General features: G+C 38.5%; 4 protein-coding genes across 4 annotated transcripts; 2 read left to right on the top strand and 2 right to left on the bottom strand.

Moving 5' to 3' along the window:
• Positions 1-626: 626 nt before the first annotated feature.
• CBG14819 lies at positions 627-4715 on the bottom strand (the record flags this gene model as incomplete). Its single annotated transcript, XM_045239791.1, has 14 exons — positions 627-683; positions 728-883; positions 1085-1355; positions 1410-1663; positions 2198-2454; positions 2503-2772; positions 2824-2908; positions 2958-3054; positions 3104-3194; positions 3397-3508; positions 3556-3733; positions 3780-4171; positions 4347-4505; positions 4590-4715. The coding sequence occupies 14 exons, from the start codon at positions 4713-4715 to the stop codon at positions 627-629; spliced, it is 2505 nt and encodes an 834-aa protein (XP_045095529.1).
• Positions 4716-10327: 5612 nt separating this feature from the next.
• Positions 10328-13485, top strand: Cbr-pak-1 (the record flags this gene model as incomplete). Its single annotated transcript, XM_045239790.1, is given in 12 exon segments — positions 10328-10408; positions 10492-10554; positions 10566-10713; positions 10768-10874; positions 11326-11473; positions 11533-11755; positions 11811-11919; positions 11968-12541; positions 12619-12692; positions 12775-12897; positions 13153-13224; positions 13327-13485. The coding sequence occupies 12 exon segments, from the start codon at positions 10328-10330 to the stop codon at positions 13483-13485; spliced, it is 1881 nt and encodes a 626-aa protein (XP_045095528.1).
• Positions 13486-18132: 4647 nt separating this feature from the next.
• Positions 18133-21417, top strand: Cbr-hsp-25 (the record flags this gene model as incomplete). The annotated part of the gene is made up of 6 exons (XM_045239789.1): positions 18133-18271; positions 18962-19119; positions 19267-19426; positions 20586-20691; positions 20767-20890; positions 21307-21417. 6 exons carry the CDS (start codon positions 18133-18135, stop codon positions 21415-21417), a joined length of 798 nt encoding a protein of 265 aa, XP_045095527.1.
• A 682-nt stretch (positions 21418-22099) lies between these two features.
• On the bottom strand, positions 22100-23663 carry Cbr-ipp-5 (the record flags this gene model as incomplete). Its single annotated transcript, XM_002644753.2, has 8 exons — positions 22100-22126; positions 22177-22489; positions 22536-22714; positions 22771-22914; positions 22962-23025; positions 23072-23298; positions 23348-23527; positions 23571-23663. The coding sequence occupies 8 exons, from the start codon at positions 23661-23663 to the stop codon at positions 22100-22102; spliced, it is 1227 nt and encodes a 408-aa protein (XP_002644799.2).
• Between the last annotated feature and the right edge of the window lie 214 nt (positions 23664-23877).

Here is a 23877-nt window from a genome sequence, read left to right as displayed (position 1 = left end):
ACTTCAAATGTCAAAAAAATGGAAAAACACTCTACCTCCTCCGTCTCTGTGTTATCAATTATTCTTCGGCGTACGGAACACAACCGTTTGGTGTTTTTTGTCTTTGATATTCCATAAGATCAATGTGATAATTCAAGGTAACAAATCACAGAAAATAGTCAGCAGATCAGTAAGAGAGAATTAAAAGTGTAACCAAACCGCCATCTTTCATTTTGTAGTCTTGGCAACATGGGCGGAGTTCTGATGCGATTAGCTAAAAGTTCAAACTACGAAACAATTTTTGTTAGCTCATATTCAATGCACTCCGCATGCTCATGTGCATGCTCATAGAGCTTCTTATAAGAAGAAGAAGAAAAAACTTTTAGTTGGATATACACACCGACTAAATAAAGAGAAAAAAGCAAAGAATGTGAGTGTGTGCATATCAAAGTAAGCTTCATTTTATTATGACAAAAGTTTTTCAGGAGACTAGTAAATTGGGATTCCATTATGACCGGGAATGTCGAAGAGCACAACGGGTGCTAAAAATGACTAGCAGTTGAAAAAAAATGTGAGAAATATTACACAAAAAAATTCAACTAAAATATGGAATATACATTTTTCTGGAGAATGTCTATCAAGGACATCTACTTGAGGATTGAAGCCAACATGAGCATGTCGTTGCGCATTGTCATCGATTCGTACTGCAAAAGAAGAAATTGAAAAATAAAAAGAGGGCGAACGTTACCTTGACAGCAAGCATAGCGTCTAGCAACGCGCAGTCATCCTTCTCGTCGATAGCAACCGGTAGTTCGAGGCTTGGTGTAAAACGGAAGAAAGCCATTCCCATGGCTTCAGCCATCCAGCGGGCACGCTCTACTGTGACACCGTCGGCGGCGGTTAGCTGAAAGAGAGGATGGTATTGGACTGGGAAATGTTTGAGATGAGACGAATCATTTTTCACTTTTCAAAAAAAGCCTGAAAGACAATTCCCTGATATATTTCGCCGTTAGAAAATTATTGAAACGTCGAAAATAAACTTAATAAGGCAAACAATTTGGAGTATGCAGAATTTTAGGGGGTGCAAAATCCAAAATCTAGTTACCTGTTCGATGAAAACATCCTTGAGGTGCATGATCTGATTGAACGTGTTCACAATACCTCCCATCGTTGTTGGTTTCATCAAATCAATATTCTCGATTTTCTTCTCCATCGCACCAGTTCCAATCGAAACAATAATCTTCGTCGAGTTCCGCTCATTTCTCTCAAATTCCAATCTCTGACAATCGGTCAAAATGTCGACGGCTGGATTGTTAGCGATAAGTCCACCATCCATAAATTTGCCGTCCACCGGCGGGAAGAACGACGGAGCTGCACTGAAAAGATACTCAAATTTGAGCAATGCTCAAACTTAGAGAACGAAAACTTACGATGATGCTCGGACCACTTTCGCAGCACCCCATGCTGGTTTCAGAGACGATTGATCAAATGTGGTATCGTTGACGTCGTAACTACGGAACATGTACAATTGCGGTGGACTAATGTCGACACGAGCCACTGGGATCGAGATTCGGATGTTTTTCTTCTCGCCCAGTTGTTTTAAAGTGTCACGTCCAAATTCGTTGAGGAGAGCATTTTCGAGACCTTCTCCAGAGTACGGGCGAGATCCAATAAAGATGTCATCCTGAAAAATATACATTTGAGGGCAGTGTTGATTATTTTCCATGAAAACTAAACATGAGTACTGAAAATTATGTTTTCTTTTTATTCGAATCCAGCAAAAAAACTCTAAACGATCCTGTCTCCTCTCCTTCAAATCAATTTTTGGCACATAATTCGGAGGGTACAACAATTCGGGGGCACAACGGGGTACAAAATGATTTAGGGGCACATAATTCACAATTCAGGGGGTACAAAACTAAGCCTTTTTCAGGTGTTGTACACCCGAATTGAAGGTTTTGTACCCCTAAATTGCTTTGTACCCCAATGAGCCCCAAATTTTTGTACCCTCCGAATTATTTGCCACAATTGTTGGCATTTTTTTGATTTTCTACGCTTGTTCTCTGAATAATTCTCGCAGTATTAATTTTCAATTCCAATTTAAATAACATCGTGTTTTCCGGTCTTGCGTTATTCTCAAAATTTTGTTCGGCGGGAAAAAATGAGTTCGTTAATTTAAAAAACTCAAGTGCATTTCCAGTATTTAACCATGACTCACTTTCATTCGGAAGTACTGTCTGATCACATGATCAATATTTCCGTATTTGACGAGTCCGAGAGTAATCATTGATCCAGTGGATGTACCTCCGATATGATTGAACCATCCCAAAAACTTGTTTCCGACCACTTTCTCGATCTCCTTCAACAACTGAAGCGCCAGAATTCCTTTCATTCCTCCTCCATCAATAGAAAGTACAATACCGTCATTTTTGGAGAGGTCTGGGAATTTTTGGCAACGACGATGAGTTGGATTCTCTGAAAAACAAAATTTTGAATTTGATTACAGCTGAAAAAGTTACTTACTATTATCATGTTTGAGACTCTGCCCCTTTCCCTCTTCGAGTGCTTTAAAATGCTTCTGGAGAGTTTCTGCGGATTTCTTCCTGCTCTTCATGACACTATTCAACACTAGTTCATTGGCTTTTCCGTCAAATGCAAGAAACGCCTTGACAATATCCACATCATCACGTTGAAGAGCGTAGTCCATTGGATATAAAGTTTTCTTATCCTGAATGTTGACGTCGGCACCGTGAGACCAGAGAAGAATGAAGCTGGCGAGGTTTCCTTTCTTTGCTGAAAATATGCGGAATCAATGACTAGAAAATAAGGAGTCAGGAGTTGTACCGATATAGTGCATCGGAGACTGTCCTTCAGAATCTCGAGTGTTTATCATTTCTTCCGTGGCGTAGCTCAGTAGCAGTTTCTGGTGCTGTAAGAACAATAATTAACTGGATACATAAAACATTTGTTGAAATTACTTGTACAGGGAAAGTGTCAAAGCTGTGGAAAACGTTTTTGGAATTGTGAAGGCGTCCAAGGAATTTAGAGTCTTGAACGTAAAGGATGCGGAGCACTCTGAAAAAAGTTAAGCAAGTGAAAACTAAGAATTTGAAAACCAACTCACGTCTCCAAGTCACGGAATGAAAATTGAGCTTTGTTGAGAATATCGGCTGGGGTGAAGAGACAATGAGGGAGGTTGTTCTTAATGGTATACTCTGAAATGAAAATCGAATGGTTATTTACAAGAGCGGATTTTCAGAATTAAACTGTTTTGTTATGATAAGCTTCGGAATACCAATTTTCATTCCACTGTGGTTTTGGGCGTCGTTTCAAGACTCAAATTTAAATTAAAGTCAATTAAATTGAATCGTGCCAATATTTTCTCCTATCTGTTAAGCTTCCTACGAGTCCTCTTACCTAGGATAGTCTCAAAAGACTTGGGATACGTTGGCTCATCCGGTTTTGGTTGATTTTGAGCCAACAAAATCATCTGATCGCATACTTCACTTTTGACATGGCTGTTGATGTACTGAAAGTGAATTATTGTTTGCCACACAGAATAAAACTAATGCTAACAACCTTTACAATATCCGGGCGAGACCTCGCCGCTTGCAGAATAGTGTGTCCATCGTTATTTCTGACTAGTGGATCGAAACACTCATCCCACAGCAATTGGACAAGACCAGCAGATCCATATTGAGCAGCGACATGCACTGGCGTATCGCCTCGACGGTTCACTTTTGACATTGAGAATCTAAAATTATCGATTTTTTTCCGATTTGATAGCTATGAGAGCTTACCCCATTCCAGCTTTCTCTTTCTGATCTTTGATATACTTGGTGAAGCCAGCGATGATAGCGAAAAACACCGGGGCACACTCCGATTGTATCTCCTTCTCTCTCAGCATCATGGGCACAATGTCATTGACAACGTTCATCGGATTAGTCAGTTCCTGAAGACAATCGTCGTATTCCTTCCATAAATATTCAAGATCGTCAATGTAGGATACGTTTTTGTGGAAATAGACAATCTGAAACATAGATTTTCGCTGGGAGTTTGTTGTTAAAAGTCTCACGTAGTTAGTTGGAATGTACACCAGTGCAAAACCGTCTCCATATTTGGCAATCGCGAAACTGGGCGAGAGTTTCTTGTCGACAGCGAAGTACAGAGTTTTATCGACTGGTCCTGGCCACTAAAAACATGATTTTTTTTTTGATTTTATGGGATTGACAGCTTTCAAGACAATCATTTTCGTAAAAAATGGTGAGATATTGGCTGTGATTGGTTTTTGCGTGGCGTCGACAAAATGTTGCATAACAACTATATCAGAGTTTTTATCCATAAAATTTTCAGATTCCAAACCTCACCATCGACTGAGCTTGTGGATTATGTGGTTGAGACGTTGAACCGGCTGCTTTTTGCTGTGCGTCGGCGTATTCTCTGATTCTTTCCTCAACGTTCTGTCTGACGGTGTTCATCGCCATTTGTCCGACATCACTTTTTGCAAATTTCATGAAAAAATCCATCTGAAAAAATGCGAATTTTGATTGAGCAATAAATAGCAAACTATGCGACAGAATGAACATGAAATAAGCAAGAAATAATAAAACCAGCAAGATGTCGTCAGATGTGATGCACAGTCCGCAAGTACACTGTGCGTTGTGTATACACACATTGGGCACTTCAAATAAAAGGTTCCCAATTTCCTGTGGTGTTCCTTCACATTTCCGGAACATATGCGACCAATCGAACGGATTTTTTGTTGCGTTTCTCGAAGAAGTAGGACCTGTGATAATCAGTAAGTGAATTTTCTGTAGAGTATAAATTCATTGTTTTTAATTATATAGGGACCAACTACCCCTCCCTCTTTCTTTCCTTGTCTTTACACATCTTGTGTATTGATTTATACATACATCTGTCCACTTGTTTCATGTCCAAGGTCAGTCTAAAGCTTTTTCTGAGTTTTTCTGAGATGCCAGCTGTTGACCCTTGAAAAATAAATGAAAATTGTTCGAATCCCAATTTCTCCTTTTTGTCTCATCTTTTTCTTTTTCTTGTCAAAACATTTTCCTTCCCAGATCATGAGTTCAACCACAAATCCCAATCCCATACGCGCTTAAGTGATATAAAAGGTTACCAACCCTCTAAAACAAATCCGGTTTTTTATTTTCTCCGAATCGCTCGTTCTCAAACCATTTACTCTGCCGGTGCACTTTCCACTTAGTCCCCCACTACCACCACACACACACACACACATAGACCCACTCAATCCATTCCGTATTACACCAGATTTCGCGGGTAAAATTTTCAAATAGTTTGTTTAGTTTGGAAATTGGCTGTGTTTGTGTATGAAGCATTCGTCCCTATTCATAAAGGATACAAGATGAAATCAAAAAAAAGTGCCGATTGTCCTCCGTTTTATAGTTTTAAAACTCTCATTAAATGTGCCTCTTTTGTGACCTTTCGGAACAGCGTAATTTCGAATGCATGCTATCTCTCGAGGGGGTTTTCTGTTCAATTGCCGCAAGTTATCCTTGAGACTTTTTTCATCCTTCAAGTTCACAATGGTCTCTGGAACCTTGTCAGAACAATGCCTGGAATGTATAACAATTCTCGTATCCGTTCTGTTCTTTTCTCTCGTTTCAAGGAGAAATCTGTGTTTGTCTGTGTGTATGTGTGTAATCTTTGAAAGTATGCTCCAAAACACTCATTACTCACACGCTCTTGTCTCATAAACATGGTCCCCTGTCTTTCCCACTGATGGGGAGGATGATGATGATACAAGAGATGAGAGAGACATTAGACAAATCCACCAATCCGTCGCAAGTGACCTTTTCATAGAGACACAAGACGATGGTGGAAGTTGAAAGGGCCCTTTCTCTGCGGACTGGCTGTGCACACCACTACCCACCCCCAATCATCATCTGTTTACATAACCCATTCATAGAAGAAGTTGTCCGAGAATCTTATTTCTGTTTCTTTTGCATAGTCAGGCGTATTTGGTAACCTAAAAACGTTTTTTTGTGAGCAGTATAAGAATTCTTATCTATTGGTTCTGATCGTTGCACAAAATTTTTGAAGCGGCTTATACTTGAAACGTGCTCAGTTTTCAAAAAAATGTGAGAACATTTCTAGAAACTGACATAACATTTTATTTTAAACTTTTGAATCGTGCGACATGAATCAATTTTTTGAAAATTTCTGCCGGCTTGATAATTTGAGTTAGCCTCAATGTTGATTTTTTTCAAATGACAATTCCGTGAAATTTTATTTTTTAATCAGTTAGATCTTTTTTAATCAATTCGATCTTTGGAAATTTTGAGTCAAAAAGATACAAAAACATTATTTTCAGTTGGTTTTTGGCCAATTTGACTCATTTCAGGATTCTGTAGCTCCGCTGTCAAGTTACCAATCACTTTTAAAATTTCAGAGGATGTGAAACAACCTTAGTTTGAAAATGTTGAACTTATTTCTGAAAAAACTCAGTATTGTGCAAATTTTTGTACTGGAAACGTAAAAAAAGAAATCGGCAATTAGCTTGAAAACCAAGTATGTTCGAAAAATCCAAAGAAAATGCAATGTTCCCAATCTCGGTCTGTTTTACACCCTCCAAAATGTTTTAAATGACCGGAAACTTGTCAGCCCAGCTCCAGATCATTGAAAATGGTCAAAATGACTAAAAGTAATGTGACAGTATGTTTTTATATATCTTGGTGGCCCGTAATGTAACTGATGTTGGGGATCCATCCTAAGAGCTTTAAAAACATCCCATAGTTTTGCTGAAATTCTGTTTTTTACGTTTAATATCTTATTGTAACTGAGAAAAATCATTTTTCTTAATTTCCCTATCAGAGATAAAGGTTGTTTGACCCTTCACGATTATTTTATCTTGTAAAAGTATCCTTGTGTTTCTTAAATAATACACAAACATTTTGTTTGCCTACCCAAGTTTTTTTTTGCAATTTCAATAGTTTGGCACAAGAACTCTCATATTTCCGTCCTCCCAGCAATTCCATTACTTTCTTGAACTTTGAACAAACATTTCGATCTTCTTGTCCGCATTTCCAGGAAATTCTTTTTCTTATTAATTGTTAAAGAATACCGTTGTTATCAAGTAGAAAACAATAATTGATATAAGATTGATCCAAATTTGAAACGACAGGGGAGGTCAAAACTAGTTTTTTGAAAGGAAGTGTTTAGGGGGGAATTCTCGCTACATTTCAATGAATAAGTGAGTGATCGTCCTGTGTACGAATGTGCTTGATATATAGATATATTGATAACATACACAAACACAGGAAGGTTTCATGTATCCAAAATGAAAGTGAAACCCCCCGAGGGCAAGGCGAGGATTGAGATGACACGGTGATAGGATCTTTCCCTTTACTCCCGGGTCTTCCTATTCCCGCAATTTGACTCTTGTTTCCATCGTCCTCAAAACTGATGATATATTCTTATAATTAGATTAATCAAAGTCCTCTAACGATCTCACTCTGTTCTTTTATAAAAATTATTCTTGTCGATCGCGCCTGGTGCCCCTAACCCACACTGCGCAACTTTTCTCGGCAAGATATATCAGACAAATGTCAAACAAAAATCAAGAAACTGGATTCGCTCATTCGGTTGTGTCGGGAGCGGCCAGGAAATATATTTCGAATACTTAGAAACTTTTGCTTGTCAAAACGTTTTGTTACTGTATTGCTCATCTATCAGGGAAATGAGCAAAAAACTTGGGATACACCAATGTGCTCAGCTTTCTGTTCAAATGATAAGTGTCGGGGTCGAGATGTTAGGTTCGTTGTCCAAGTTCTCGCTATCTCTTTTACTCCAATCTCTTACTCCCTCCTTTCAATCCCCTCCATAGGTTCTTCCCGTGTAAACGTGTGTGCGTATGTCTTTGTCTGTGTGTGTGTGTGTTCTCCTTCATTTGACCGCTATCGATTGATTTTATCTCCAGAGACATCCTCCAGCCCTCTCGCTCTAACCTTCCGTACTTGTAGGCTCTTTATCAATTCCCGGTCTTTTTCCCGCAATCCCGGCAACCTCCGGGGCAGTACTAGTTATCTCACAGTCTCTTCTTCTATCTTCCCCTTTTTTCTTGATTCCCCTAAACTGATAACACTCGGACAAGGTGCGTTCAGAACAAACACAAATGCCGTTTTGCATTTCTGGCAAATATCAAGGTTTCAAACCATTTTTTGAACTTTGAATGGATCGTTTTCAAATTTCTAAGCTTCTAGAAATCAATTCAGTTATGAGTCAGAACCTTTTTAGGAACAAAAAATCGTTGAAATCAGTTTTATTCGATTTCGAAATGATTGTTTTTGGTTTTTGCTTGGAAGAAAAATCTAAAAATTTTGAAATTTGAAATTTTCGCAATTAATCCTGGTTGGAAACAAACATCATTGCTGTTTCAGTGCTGGCCATGAATGTATGGAAAATCTTTTTTTGTTGATTTTGGGAGTCTGGTACTCGGCTGTCAATTGTCGGATCACTGAAAATTGTGAAGGTTGTAAAACAGACCTAGATTAAAAACTTTGCATTCATAGAATTTTCGAAAGTTCCTAGTTTATCAGTTGTTTGCCGATTTCCGAAAGACACTTTTTTCTAACATTTCAGTACAAAAATAGGAAAAATGGGTGTCCTTCAGAAATCGTCGAATAGCTGGAAACTAGGATTTTCCGGACAATTAACGGCAGAGCTCCAGACGCCTCAAAATAGTCAAAATCAACTGAAAAGCACGTGTTCATCATATATCTATGCCAGAACTATACATTGTTTACTAACGTCCGGATTCGTAAGAAAAAATACTACATAGAATTGCACTGGACCCTTCAAATTTGAACCCATTTGCTTAAGTTTGTCTAAGACATTTCAAAAAGTCAATCAAAAAAACGGTCAAAATTATATTAAACATAGTTTGTTTTCGTATTTCCTCTGTTTTCGTATTTTTCTAATACAAGCTTACCCAAACGGTCAGCTTTGAGATCAATTAACTTTGTTCCTTTAAAAGATATCGAAAAGTCTCTGAATTGAATCTGTTCGATTTTAGGTCTGTTCGATTTTGAAAACGTTCGAATTCGTCGTACCCCCAATATTTCATCAGATGACAGTTAATTGATATTTTAGGAAAGAAACGAATCAATTCATTCAACAGTGGTGGACTTCTATTGAAGCGTTAACGGTAGATCTGAATTAGATTTCGCAAAATGAAGTACTCAGTCATTTTCTATTACTTTCAGCTCTTATTCTATTCTATCCTACCACCAGGTCATTTTTTTTATTTTACATTTGAACGGCTTCATACCCAATTTGCTTGCCGTTTCAAACCACTTCCAGCCACACTACTAAAGTGAAAAGTAATACGTTTCCACTCACCTGTATGCGTCCAACAATTTTATTTCTCTTCTCCCTAAAACTAGTTTTCCAACATCATTGCACCTCGTAACTTACTAGAAAAGAATTTCGAACGCATACACGCGTCGTTTCGTTCGTTCTCAATTGCATAGTTTGTGTTACTCTTACTACTGATGTTGTTTTATTTTTTGGTTTTAGAGTGTGAAAAACCACCCACACACGCAAAAATCATTTTGACGCATGCGGAAAATGTGAAAGTGAACGTCTGATAAAAAATGAAGTGAAACATGCATGACTCATATCACTTTCTCACTTTTAGTGCTTTATTTCCTCTAAACCACCAAAAACTGTTGTTCCTTTCTGTAAGCCCAGTTTATTCATCATTCATCATCTGTTTTAAACTTCGAAATCTCTCTTTCCAACAAAAACCAAAAAGCCATCCATCTTTTGCCGGTCAAACTCACGTCAAACATTGGCAACAAAGAAAGAAATACGCGACTCTTTGGAAGCAATAATGCAAATGAGAAGTGGCGAAAAAAAAAAGAGAAACATTTGCTTTTCATATAGAATTTTTACCCGTTTTTCATCCATCGACTCCCTTCTAGATCTCTTTCTCATTTCCTTTCCCATAGCCATATTGGAATAAAAAAGCAAGTCCCGTTTTCATAAGGTTACTCATGTCCCTTTTACATCATTTCCGCTATCAATTTCCCTCTTTTGTTAGTCATCCAACATTTTTTTGAGTGAAAGTGTGGGGCGACTAGCAATCTGCCTTTTCTCCATTTTTAAGAATCCACATGTTTTGGCTCTATAACTTCATATTAGCTCCCATTTGATGACTCTATTCATGAGGAAACATAAACAGTTTTCGATAGCTAGACAATTATTCCTAATTTGTGACTCTGTCGCTTACTGTATTCCTCAATTTGCCTTTTTTTCTTATTTGTAATACTTCCTCACGTATCATCGTCTTATTTTCAGACTGTCCGATATGAAAGCGTTCTCATCTTACGATGAGAAACCACCAGCACCACCGATTCGTTTCAGCAGCTCAGCAACACGGGAAAATCAGGTAATTAATTATTTTCAATGGGAGTTTGGAGGAGATGGAGAAGTTGACCCTCCTCCGCCCCATTAGGAAAAGAGGCAGAAGAGGGTATCGCTCCCTCGCCAACAACTTTCGTAGAGTCTTCTTCCAAATCAGATGATGCACGTGTTGCTCCTCCCAGCCACCCCCAATCTCTCTTTTTTCCATCTCCCCTCCTCCTCTGATGTGTTTGACTAACTCAATTTTTCAGGTCGTCGGATTGAAGCCATTGCCCAAAGAGCCAGAAGTAACGAAAAAGAAGAAGACGATGCCTAACCCGTTTATGAAAAGTAATCTATAGTCTCGAATAGTCAACCTTTTCCAACCTCTTGTACCATTTTCAGAGAACAAGGATAAGAAGGAGGCAGCAGAGAAGCCAGTGATCTCAAGACCCAGTAATTTCGAGCACACAATTCATGTCGGCTACGATCCCAAAACCGGAGAATTCACTGTAAGTCTTCCAACCCAGTTCTAGTTTCCCAAACTCACTGAGAAGCATTCAAATTTTTGTGATGATGATGGACGAGAGGCGTTGTCGCCGGGCACCACGCCGTAGTATCGCTAATCATACCAGATTATCGTTAGTAGAGTGAATGCTAATAGTGAGCTTAAAAACTGAAAACTACTACTTACTTTTACTTTTTATACCCAGTTGTTTTTGGTGACAATAGAGTTTTTGAGTTGTTTCTCGTAAAACTAACTTTCCCTAATAATTATGGCTCGAGTAAGTGAACGTATGTAGAAAGTTGGTATGTTAAGATAGCTGAAATCAATTTCAGTGGATGCAAACAGATTGCGACTGCCAACACTTTCTCTCTTAGAACTTGGCTTTCTTGTTACGTCATATTAGTCGCAAATACGTTATTTACTACTAACCCATTGAAACTAACTTGTTATTACAGGGAATGCCAGAAGCATGGGCTCGTCTTCTCACAGATTCGCAGATCTCAAAGCAAGAACAACAACAAAATCCACAAGCCGTTCTTGACGCTCTCAAATACTACACACAAGGAGAAAGCAGCGGTCAGAAATGGTTGCAGTACGATATGAGTGAGTTTACCACGGGGGGGGGGGGGCAAAACTTGTTAAACGAGCTCTTTCTTCTACAGGGTTTATAAATGATGCCCCACAACGGACACCGTCGTATGGATTGAACCCACAACCGAATAGAACATCTTCTCTCCCATATCATGGCAATAAAATTCACGATCCACGAACGATGAACTCTATGACAACGAGTATCAATAACTTGGGATACCACAGCAAGCCAGAAATCCCTCCAAATGTATTCAATGTCAATGAAAATCGATCCAGTATGCCTCCGGAAAGGGGGTGTTTTACTAACATTTTTTTCGGTTTGCCTACGTAATTCTTGGAATACGCATAGACCAATATTGTTCCAAAATTATGCACCACCTCCAGTCCCACACGGAGAATCACCAGCGGACATCATTCCACCAGCAATTCCAGACAGACCGGCACGGACGCTGAGCATCGTAAGTTTAATAAAAATTGCTTTCAAACATAAAGTATCTCGTTTTCAGTACACAAAACCCAAGGAGGAGGAAGAAAAGATTCCGGATCTTTCCCTCCAGAATGGTCAATTCGGAGTTCAGGCTCGTGGTCCAAAAGGGAAGAAGAAGATGACGGACGCTGAAGTTCTCGCTAAGCTTCGAACAATTGTCTCTATTGGAAACCCAGATAGAAAATACAGAAAAGTTGACAAAATCGGGTCGGGAGCTTCAGGATCAGTGTACACTGCTATTGAAATCAGCACAGAAGCAGAAGTCGCTATCAAGCAGATGAACCTGAAAGATCAGCCGAAGAAGGAGTTGATCATCAACGAAATCCTGGTGATGCGTGAGAACAAGCACGCCAACATTGTCAACTACTTGGATTCGTATTTGGTTTGCGAGGAGTTGTGGGTTGTGATGGAGTATCTAGCCGGAGGATCACTCACGGATGTTGTCACGGAGTGTCAAATGGAGGATGGAATTATTGCTGCAGTGTGCAGAGAAGTGCTGCAAGCTCTTGAGTTCCTGCACAGTCGTCATGTGATTCACAGAGATATCAAGTCGGACAACATTCTACTTGGAATGGATGGTTCTGTCAAATTGAGTGAGTTGTTTTCTTGAAATGATCAAAAATGGTACCGATGTTTTCCAACTATCAACTAGACGAAATTAATTTTCCAGCTGACTTTGGTTTCTGTGCTCAACTGTCACCGGAACAAAGAAAACGCACGACGATGGTCGGAACTCCATACTGGGTAAGTGATCAGAAATAGACAGACGGGGAAAGGAAATTGAAAAACTGGCAGCGAAGGAAATTAATGTTTGAATATTTTCCAGATGGCCCCGGAAGTGGTGACCCGCAAACAATACGGACCAAAAGTCGATGTGTGGTCTCTGGGTATCATGGCTATCGAGATGGTCGAAGGGGAACCACCATACTTGAATGAGAACCCATTGAGGGTAAGAGGCTTATGTGATAATTGTCGTAGTGACACCAAAACTGTCGAACACAGAGCCCGTGGCCCGGATTTCAAGCAGATTGCTGTGGACGAAATCGTCCATTTTTCCGAAACAAAAATTTCAAGAGCGGCTAGGCCGCCGAATCCTACTTATCCCAGAGTTATTTCAAACAAAAAAATCGAGGCTGTTTCCGACAGTCTTGGCTGACATAGAGCAATAATAAAATAAAAAACTCAACAAACAATTTCATTTAAGGCCATCTACTTGATTGCAACCAATGGAAAGCCAGATTTCCCGGGAAGAGACACAATGAGTCCAGTGTTCAAGGTATGATTTCCGGTTTTTGTGTGATTCACACTTGTACAGTTATGAGGAACATGAGTCAACTGCCACAGCATTCTAAAGTATCCCTTTATCATCTTTTTTCAGGACTTTGTCGATTCCGCACTGGAAGTGTTAGTGGAGAAACGTTGGTCGGCCAGTCAACTACTCACTCATCAGTTCCTCCGTTGTGCCAAACCACTAGCATCGCTGTACTATCTGATCGTCGCCGCCAAGAAAAGCATCAATGAGGCGAACAACGCATAATTGTATTTATGATTTGTCCACCTACGTGTAATTCAAATTTGTTGAAAATCTTTTTTTCTCTGAAAAATCTCAAAAGTTGGTACTTAATGCTACTTCAGTCTCCCATCTCAACATTTTTTCTTCGATTATCAATTTTGAATCCCTTCAAGACAAAATGTCACACATCTAGAAAACTTTGCGTAATTTTTATTCTGAAATAGATCACGAGTAATAGAAAAGAAACCATTTTTCAGTAATTTCATCGGGAAAAATCCTTAATACCAATTCACAATTTTTAACACAAACTAAAATTATCACAGTATACCTATTGCTACACTTTTTGGGAGTCATTTTTCATTTCCTTCCTCCTTCTTCCACCCTCTCTGTCTCCCTAAAACTTCTCCTCACAATGCACACTTTAATTATTTATGTAGTGTTCTTCTACAGTTTTCTAAATTCTGTTCATTTTTTGTGTTTTTCACTTTCTTGTGTTCATTTCATTCGGTTTCATGCAATTGTGTCGTCGAAACGGAAATCCAAACTCTTTTTTTCCATTTTTTTTCAAGTTGCCGAAAATTTCCTATTCCCCGCTCTTCCCCCATCAACCTCTCCCATCCAGTAATTTTGACTGATAATTGAATTGTTTCAGTTTTAATTCGTTCAAAATGGTCACAGTGATTTGACTAGATCCTTGACTAGTATAAACGATTTTTTAATTGTAATAATCTACTGAATGAATGTTTAAAATGGTATCCAAAACTGGTAGAGTGAAACATAATTGATTGAATACATCTTAGTGATTTTGTTGTATTGGACTTTCTAGAATTTCTGAATTTACTGGCTCTGAAGTTGGAACTACTCAAAAGTTTATATTGAAGACAAAAAAGTATTTTGGGACCTTTTTTGTATATTCTTAGAAACCATGATGTTTTCCATTCCAACAATTTATGACTTGCACAGTCTCCGTGATGTTCGGAATGGCTTTTTGGGAATTTTCCAGTGTCAAAAATTCCTTGAGTTCAAGCATTTCGGAATATTAAGTTTTATAAAAGAAAATTTTTGAATTTCGGATAATTCCGATGTAGAAAAGTTCCTAATTTTAAAATAATCCGATTTTGAACAATTTTAGAAATTCATAATCCCATTTTCTCATCACAAAAGCAAAAATTGATTGGTATAAAATTGACAAACAATTTCAAAAAAATCAAAAAGAAAATTGTAATTCCGAAGTAGTTCCGCTGGAGACTCGCAAAGAAAATTTTCCGCGTGAGTTTTTGAATAACTGTAGTTCAAAGGGCTCTGCTTCATTTGAAAAAATCTGAAATATTCCAAAAAAATATTCGGAATTTCAAAATTTTCTTTATTCCAAATTCCGTTTTAAACAACTTGCACAGACATGCCTTAGAAAATTGAGAAAATGAAGATTGTCTAAATTCTTCTTTTTAGCTCCAAAACTTTCATTTTTCGTTCTGATTAGCAGAAAAAAGAAGCATATGAATCAACACAACCTCTTCTCTTTTGTCTTCTGTTTGCATTTCGAGTTAATTCCAAATGCTTTGGTAACGGTAAAATCGGAAACAGGAAGAGAGGGAGAGAGAGAGAGAGAGAGAGAGAGGGAGAGAGAGAGAGAGAGAGAGAGAGAGAGAGAGAGAGAGAGAGAGAGAGCAAAACTGTTTGTCTTTTCACTGTGCTATTTTTTATTTCGCCCCCCCCCCCCCCCTCATCCGCTGTGCTTCCTTCCTCTCTCTCTCCCTGCAACTCAGAAACTTTTTTGTGCTAACTCAATAAGAGCGTTGTCAGTGTCAACACAATCACTGGTGCCATCATGCTGACGCCTAGTCATCATTGACCCCAAAACGGATGGATTTTGTTGTGTATGGACAACATTAAAAATTCACGATCATGCAAATACACTCTCATTCTCTTCTATTTATTTCATTGTTTGTTCGTCACCATCACAAAAGTGAGAGCCGCATTTTTTGAATTTGAATATGCCCGCCGAATTTTCGAATGGTATTGTTGTGTTTGAGGAGGGCTATTATTTTGCAAACTAACCTATTTTGCTGACCTGATAGTGCTATTTCGATTTCTCTGGAATCCATCGCACCCAGTACAGTTGCCAGATGCCGATTTCATTTTTAGTAAACAATAGTACCGGAAGCCTGTGGCTCTTTCTTCAAAAATGATAAAAATTTTCTTGCTCATCGCTAAAAACTAGGTGTGGCTCATCAAATTTTTGGGTGTGGTGGGGGTGTTATTCTAGTAGTTTTCTATTATAATTGCATCAAACCCACACGTGATAATACTTGTATAAAAGAAGCTGTGAAGCAGTTTTAGTGTCATTGTTTTCCTGATCCTCTTTTTTTGGTAGATTTTTTTAGAAGGCGCCTAGAACATTCTGCTGCTTTGCTGTGAAATTTTTTGAAATAATTTCGAAACAGTCGTGTGAGGAAGAACGCTCAATACGTTTAAAAATATACTTCTTCTTCTTATCACATCTCTCTTTTCTCTTTCATATCAAATTAGGTCGATTAAGCGACCAAAGGTTTTATTCTCACTATTTTTTTCTAAAGTACAGTTCCGTGTCCTCGCTTCTAGAAAGTTCCCGAAACGTTTTTTTCTAGGTAAGCAGTAGCAAGGAGATTACCAGTAGAGGGCAACCCGCCAACCAAACACACGCATCATCATCCAATCGTCAGTCCCATCACCATTTCACTCTGTCTATACCCTTCTTGCATCATTACCTGTGCGCCGTCCTATTTTTCATTCCTTTTTTCTTTTTCACCCTCTTTTTTCAAAGTTCTCTGCTAATTTCTACACTCTTTTCGCAAATTTTTCTCTCTTCTCCCGCCAGGACATTCTGCATTCCCGCGTGTGATGTTTACTTGTCTTTTCGTTGCTTTTTGTCTTTTTCTACGGATAAACGGGCACAAGTAAGCAACGAGAGGATCAAGTATGATGAACGATTCGATGAAAGAGGAGGAATTTTGAATTGGCCATGAAAAGGGGCGTCCGATGTACTTGTACTGTCTTTCTCTCTTTCTCTCTATTCTCACCTTGAACAGTTGCATAGATACGTTTAGTGGTAGTAGCGGAGATGTTTCTAGAATCATGCAACTAGCATTCTACGCTACATATTTTATTGTTTACATGTTTATCATCATAATGTATCTGTCTGGCCAGTAAATCAAAGTAGAACGCTGAATACGCGCGCATGTTGTTATCATTCAACCCAGTTTTATACATCTTCATTCAATCCCGATTTCTTCTCAACACTTCTGCGTTCACAAGAAGAAGAAGAAATCAACAAAAATTGATCGAATACAGCTGTGATATTACAGCACGGCGCGTCGACCTGGCGCTTTCTTTCGGACACAACAAAATGGGGTCCTTTGACAAATCCCATCTCCTCCCTCTCGTCTTGCCATCGGGGCACCTCTAATTTTTTGTCAGCTGGCTCCCTGATATCCTCTTACCCCTCAGCAGTATTTCGGTGCTCATCTACACCCCCTCGGGCCCTCCTAACAACACCCACATAAACTAAACAACAAATATTGAGTTCAAGACAGTGAACCCCCCTTACTCATTTCTTACATTGGGATGGATGGAGTGCAAAGATGTTAGCTTACACAACATACAAACACATATGCGTCTCTCTTCTTATATTCTTATGTGCTGCTGTTTCAGTCGTCTCACTCTAGTCTTTGTCCACTATTTAATTGGGAGCTCATATTTTTCCGTTTGTTCAGTATCTTGTTCTCAATTTCATTCCTCCTGACATTAATACCCTTTGGAGCTAATTCATTTTTATCCGAAAATTATTTCATAGCGTCATTTTCCGAAATACGCAAGGTCTATATTTTTTTCTCAGTAGAATTCAGAATATTCAAAACACTTTTAGTTTCTAAGTTTCTAAGTTTCTAAATTCCCGATCTTGATGCTCTGTGATATTCGAATTTTTCGAGTGATTGTTTACTGAAAATTCTCAAAAAAAAGACAATCTCATCTCATCCAGCTTAATCTAAAAATCTTTCGTATGACCGCACTTTTGAATATTGGAAAAATAATTTTTCAAAGCTTCTAGAAAAACTCCGTGCGACCCACTCACCTAAATTTTTGGCTTCGGCGAAAATAACTCGCTTCTACGGTAGGAAAGAATAGGAAAGAATACATTCACACTTCCTGGAATCGGGAGAAAGCGTTTTTTTTCCAATAATTCAGAACTTTGGAATGTGCTTTGACGACGACGATGATGATGATGGAAATGCTTTTTTCTCCTTTTCCTCTCTACCGATATTTTTTCTGCCAAATGCTTTCACAAGCCGTACAAAAGTGAAAAAGAAAGCGTCCCGCTCTATACAGAGCTTCATACATCGCCGCCACAATAAAAAACTTTTTCATTCTCTATCTCACATAATGCCATCAACACACTCCTCTCGTACTTATTCCTATTCTCGCAGGTATGCAAAAATGTTTCCGGTCCTTTTTTCTTTCCGATTTCTTTTCATCCCGTGACGTTTCAATTTCAAAAGTTTCAAGTTTTACGGTTTTGTTTGCGAAGCTTTGCACGTTCTTTAACGACCCTATACGGTGTCATCATTTGATATGAGTTTTTATCTCTATCGAAAAACGTTTAAATACTGGAATTTTGTCAAGTTTTGCAGAGAAATGTCGGAACGCCGCATCGACGTCAACCGTTCCAACTACTCGGTCATCGACAATGAGTTCGGAAACATGCGCGATCGCTTCGAGCAGGAGATGCGTCGTGTTGAAGAGGAGATGAAGCGCCTTCGCAGCGAGTTTGAAGGTGAGAACGGTTTATGGAGTATCAGTTGCTTGCAAAAATATTAAAATTAGAAAGTTCATACAGTACCAATCAATAACACATATAAAATTGTATTTCTCATTCAATTTTCAGTTATTTTTCAGGAGTCTGGAGCTTGGCTGTCAAATTTCAGACCACTTGGAAAAAATTAGAGGATGTAAAACAGATCTAGATTGAAAGCTATGCATTGTCAGAATTTTCTGAGAATTCCTAGTTTACCAGCTATTTGCCGATTTCTGAAAGACATACGTTTTTGTACTCGTGAAAAGATGAAAAACTGGGGGTTTTCAAAAAAATTATGTGAATGCAAAATTTTCAATGTAAACCTATTTTACCCCCCTCTATACATTTCAAGAAAATTGGACACTTAACCGTTGTGCCCACACACTTAAAATGGTAAAAATTCCTAACTTATTGACCAGTATTGTATTTCAGCTCCAATATTCAATATTCTCTAGTCCAGAAAATGTTTTAGTTTTTCGTAATAAGAATAAAAAAATCAGAAATCCATTAGTAAACATCTCAAAAAAACAGAAAAAAATGGGGATAAATGTTTATCCAATGTTGTTGTCGCCTGCAGAAATGACTTTTCTTTCCCTCTCAATTCTGGCCACTTATTTTGACTGAAAGCCTTTTGACGATGTTATGGGAAAAAAGCAAAACGTCCAGAAGACGGAGCCAGAACACAAAAGAAGGAAAAAAACGAGAACAACGTCATTTTCCGGACCCTCGATGACCAAATTTCATTTTCGCGGCGCCTAATGCACTGGAACTGCGCCAATTCTGTTGACGAATCCACGTTTACCGCTTTTTCATTCTCTGAGAAATTGGCGCTTTTTTCCAATTTTCAATATTTTCCCAATCCTTCAATTGAAGTGTACTAAAATCGCGAAAAGGCATACTATATGCGTCAATTAGTGAAACACTGAAGACAAGGTCAATTTTGCGCGGAGAAGTGAAAAGTCGGGAAGAAAGAGGTTCGACGGTTCATGATTGCAGGTTATCGTCCAAACGGAGGCGCACCACCACCGGCTGCCATTTCCAATCAACCGTACAACGCCTACTCGACGACTTCTTCTCACCACGAGTCATCGAACCGTACCGGAGGATTTGGAGCTCCACTTCAGCCATTCCACGGTGAGCAGATTGTTTTTTGTTTTTACAAAAATAGTTCTTATATTTAAATAAAAGTTTCGTCTGATTGGGAACAGCACATTCGAAACAAACTTTGCAAAAATGTTACCAAGCAAAAAGAAGCAAAATGAGAAAAAAAATGTGCTTCTTTTGGCTGCATGTATGCTTAGGCACTTCTTCATCCTTCGCCTTTTTTCATCTCTTTTTTTTGTTGTCGTGTTCCGAATAACTAGCCATGCAAAACATGTTTTCTCAGAGACGACCCCTTATCCTAACGCTTTCTCTTGAAAATATTTTTCAAACTGGATTTTTGATTTGGTTTCGAGAACACGAATAAAATTTCTATCGCATTTTGAAGATAATGCATCTCGAAGAATTTCCGAATTTTGACGGAGAGTGAAATGGAATGGAAAATTGGAATAGAGGCATCATAGTGAGCGTCGGAAATTATCTGCGAAGGGCATCAAAAACTTTTTTCACGCCCGTTTCATCTTTACCCTCTATTCCATGCCCATAAACATCATTTCATCCTCATTTTGAACCTAAACTCGCCCCAACTCATCAATCAGAGCAATACTCAAAGTGAGCATGATAGTTGAAGAAGAGGCTCAACTTTTCCCGTCCTTCTAACTTTGGTTGCATTTTCTAGCATTTGAAAGGAGGAAGAAAAAAGGGTCAAGGTCCTAAAGTATAGAGTAATGTGACGTTGGAAATTCCCAATTGCACAATTCCGAAAATTGTCCGTTTTTTCAGGATTTTTTCCTCTCCAAAAAATGCTCGAATTATTTGTTTTTATTCTTTTAAAATATTTCCTCATTTTTTTTCGAATGCTAAAGAGCAAAGGCTATATGGGCATATGACCTATCAAATTTCAGAACAAAAAACTTTGTCCATTGTTTTTTGTTGCATTGTTATTGCTCTTCTCCCAATTTTCGAAAAGAGGGCCCTCTCAATTTTCTTTTCACACTGGCAATTTGAACAGCGGAATTTATTACACTATGGTTTTATTCACATCTTGCTCGTCACTATGCTCCGACGGATAACCTTGGTGCCCCCGGCAGCTTGGCAACATTTCGGGCCGAAACCTCGGAGACGAGCCTCTTTTGTGCTCCTACCTCGCGCTTTTCATTCATTCTTTTATTTTATATTCTTCTTTTTGCAGGACCAAGTGACTTGATGGCTCATCGTCCAACCTACGATCCATATTTGGACAACTTGAAGAGTCCACTCATCAAGGATGAGAGCGATGGAAAGACTCTTCGTCTCAGGTATTGATTTTTTTTCCCAGTGATTAAACAAAAAAAATAAAAGAAGAATTTCTGATTTATCCTAATTTTTTGCAGATTCGACGTGGCCAACTACAAGCCAGAGGAGGTGACTGTCAAAACCATCGACAATCGTCTTCTCGTCCACGCTAAGCACGAGGAGAAGACTCCACAGAGAACCGTCTTCAGAGAGTACAACCAGGTAAATTGGAATATTATTATTTCATAGGGATGAGCCTTGGTCGGAGCGAAAAATTTCAAATACTGAAAACAGAAATAGCACAATTTATGTGAATTATCTTCAATTGCTGTATTTACATATTAAAAATTGAAGCTATGCTGAAAGTTGTTTAAACTTCAAAATTTAGAACTAGAATGTATCTGGCAGTCCATTTTGATTTAATCAACCTCGGTTTTCTCGGTATCTGTAAGGGCTATCAAATGCTAATAAATCACAAATATCCCTGATAAATAATTTTACACAATATCAAAAGCAAATTCTTTGCTAAAAGTTTTTTGCTAGCTATCCCAGTAACCGAGAGAATTCGGGCCTAAGTAAAATTTTTGTATTCACTCTGGTATTAACGTTTTTTTATTAAATATTTTTCTCATTTCCAGGAATTCCTTCTTCCACGAGGCACCAACCCAGAGCAAATCTCGTCGACTCTCTCCACTGACGGAGTTCTCACCGTCGAGGCCCCACTTCCACAATTGGCTATTCAACAATGAACAACTGACTGATGAACACACTTTCCACCGATCCCCGTCCCACATCGCAATCTTCTTTTTTCTCTATTAAATCACCTTTTTTGGTAGCGTAAAATTAAACCTGAAACTTGTAGACTTTTAAAATCCATAATCCGATTTTTTTTCTCTTCGCAATGCTTTTTTTTATCCTTTTTCCATCTTGGTTGTTCATCTAACTTTGGAGTAAAATGTCTTTTTTCATCAAAACCATTTGTTTTATTCTGAATTTGATACTGTTTCTCAAGATTATCATTAGCAAAGCAAAATAGGACTAGAGACAAGAAAGCAAAAAAAGGAGAAATCCGAAAAATAGAAATTTGAAAAAAGGACAATAATTTCGATTATGATGAGGTTGTTGTTTTTGTAATTAGAAAAAAAAGAAGTGCAGAATTCAAACTGTTTCCCGTGCAATATATGAAAAATGGAACCAAAAAAGAAAGCTAGTCTTAATCTAAAACTAGCAGATTAGAAATTGAGAAAAAGCGAAATAAATGGAAAATGGAATTTTAAAGATGAGTTGATTTTGGCGGGTGACTGGCGTGAATTTAAACCGGATGACGAGAATATATTTTTTCCACGCGAGCCAAGTTTTTGTAATTGAATATCCGTAGCTTCGAGATGGTATGGAAGACTGGCTGATGGTAATAACAATGAATGAGGTGTATTAGATGTTGAAGGCCAACATGACAGGCTGGAATTACTCAAGATTAGTTTTTTCCTAATTTCTGGAATGACTCTCACCTTGTGATCCCCAGTGCAAGTCTCCATTCCGAAAGATTTGTACGCTGGCTCTCCATCCTTCACAAAACTGAATGCAGCTTTGTTCATTAAAACACGATCGCACCATGCGGGAGCTCTGGTTTTCATAAGCGTTTCCGAGTTTTCTGGGTCCTCGCTCCATGGGTAGGTTGGTGGAAAATTGATATTCATTTCGAACATGCTCTTGAAACTCTCTGCTTCCTTATCATCATCTCTGTAGGACTTCCAGTCGTCGAGAAGCTTTTTGTGATTGAAATAATCGAACTTCTTCTTTTCAATCCGGAGCACACAGCTGCTGAAATACCATTTTTGTTTTTGAAATCCCTTTCATGTTTCCCTACTTTTGACTATCATCACTGTCTGAATCTCTGCGGAACTCAATTGCGGAAACTGTCCTCCGAAGATTCTCAGATGGGTGGGCGGCGACTTGAAGATTGCCATTTTGGGCCTGGAGACCATCGGCCAAAGAACCCATCTGCTCTTGTTCTACTGAATGAGGATTGGTGCTTTCGGTGAGACGCTGAAAATAACAATCATCTCGTCTTCGCTTTTTCTTAGAAAAAAGACACTCATTACATTCAAGAAGGAGCGCGAGTCGAGTCTGAAATTGAGGTCCCCAAATACGAAAAGCATTGGTGTGCAGCCATTTTCCATCGCAGACAATTCAGAGAGCACAAAGTCGAGTGCTCGTTTCCGGTTTTCGCTGTAGAGTGTTGGATTCTGAGAAACTGAATATTGAAAACACTGAATCAAAATTCTAAACGTACATCATGAATAGGAGCCAAGTTGGATTCGTCATGGAAGAGATGGGCGTTCACAAAGTCGAATACTCTAGAATAATAAATTCAGTAACATGGAGGATTTGAATAAGACTCACTTGTTAGCAATTTTCCATCTAGTTTGCATGTATCCTTTGCGACCCCATTTGATAGAAGGCCAGAAGTCTTTTGGAAATTTGTGCTTGATTACGTATGGATAGTTCTCTAAGCCTTCAGTAACCACTTCGGTTGGGCTGATGAGTTGTTCGTATTTCTTGGTGTGGAAATTGAATTGTGAGACACTGGACCATAGAGATCTTTTGATAAAGCATAATGCTCCGAGAGCCTGAAACTATTAATTTAAAGAAAAATCAAAAATTTTCAAACAATTATACCGTATATTCAACTGCTTCGTAGTCAATGTCCACATATGCTCTTAAGAGATCGAATTTGGGAAGTGCATTTGCGAGATGGTTGATAATGATTGGAACTTGTTTTGAGCATTCCGTGAACTTTTTTCCTCCTGTTTCCTGGAGATGAATTACAAAGAATGATGGATCAACTCCATTCACTTGCTGAAAAAACCGAAATAGAATAGAATGAAAATTTGAAACCTACATCAGCAACAGTTTTGACCCAAGAGTTGTGCAGGCGAGCGTCCGGCTCAAACAGTGATCCGACGTTCGCCGTTATTAGCAAATATTGAACCATCAATCTGAAAAATTGAAACATTAATAGAGAAATGGAGAGAATCAGAACGAGAAAGAAAGTTATGGACAAAGAGGATGAGCTTGAAGCGTGGCACAATTGAAAAAAAAACTGAGAGTCGTTTTACTGGGGGAGAAAAAAAAGAAATATAATACATACATACCAATGTTGTCTGGTTCTGGATGCAATAATGTTAGGATTATTGTGTAGGGTGCTT

The sequence above is a fragment of the Caenorhabditis briggsae genome, assembly GCF_000004555.2.
Source record: "Caenorhabditis briggsae complete genome, chrX, whole genome shotgun sequence".
In the NCBI taxonomy this organism is placed as follows: Eukaryota; Metazoa; Nematoda; class Chromadorea; order Rhabditida; family Rhabditidae; genus Caenorhabditis; species Caenorhabditis briggsae.
Note: the sequence above shows the minus strand (reverse complement) of the source record. Positions and strands in the feature narration are given on the sequence as shown.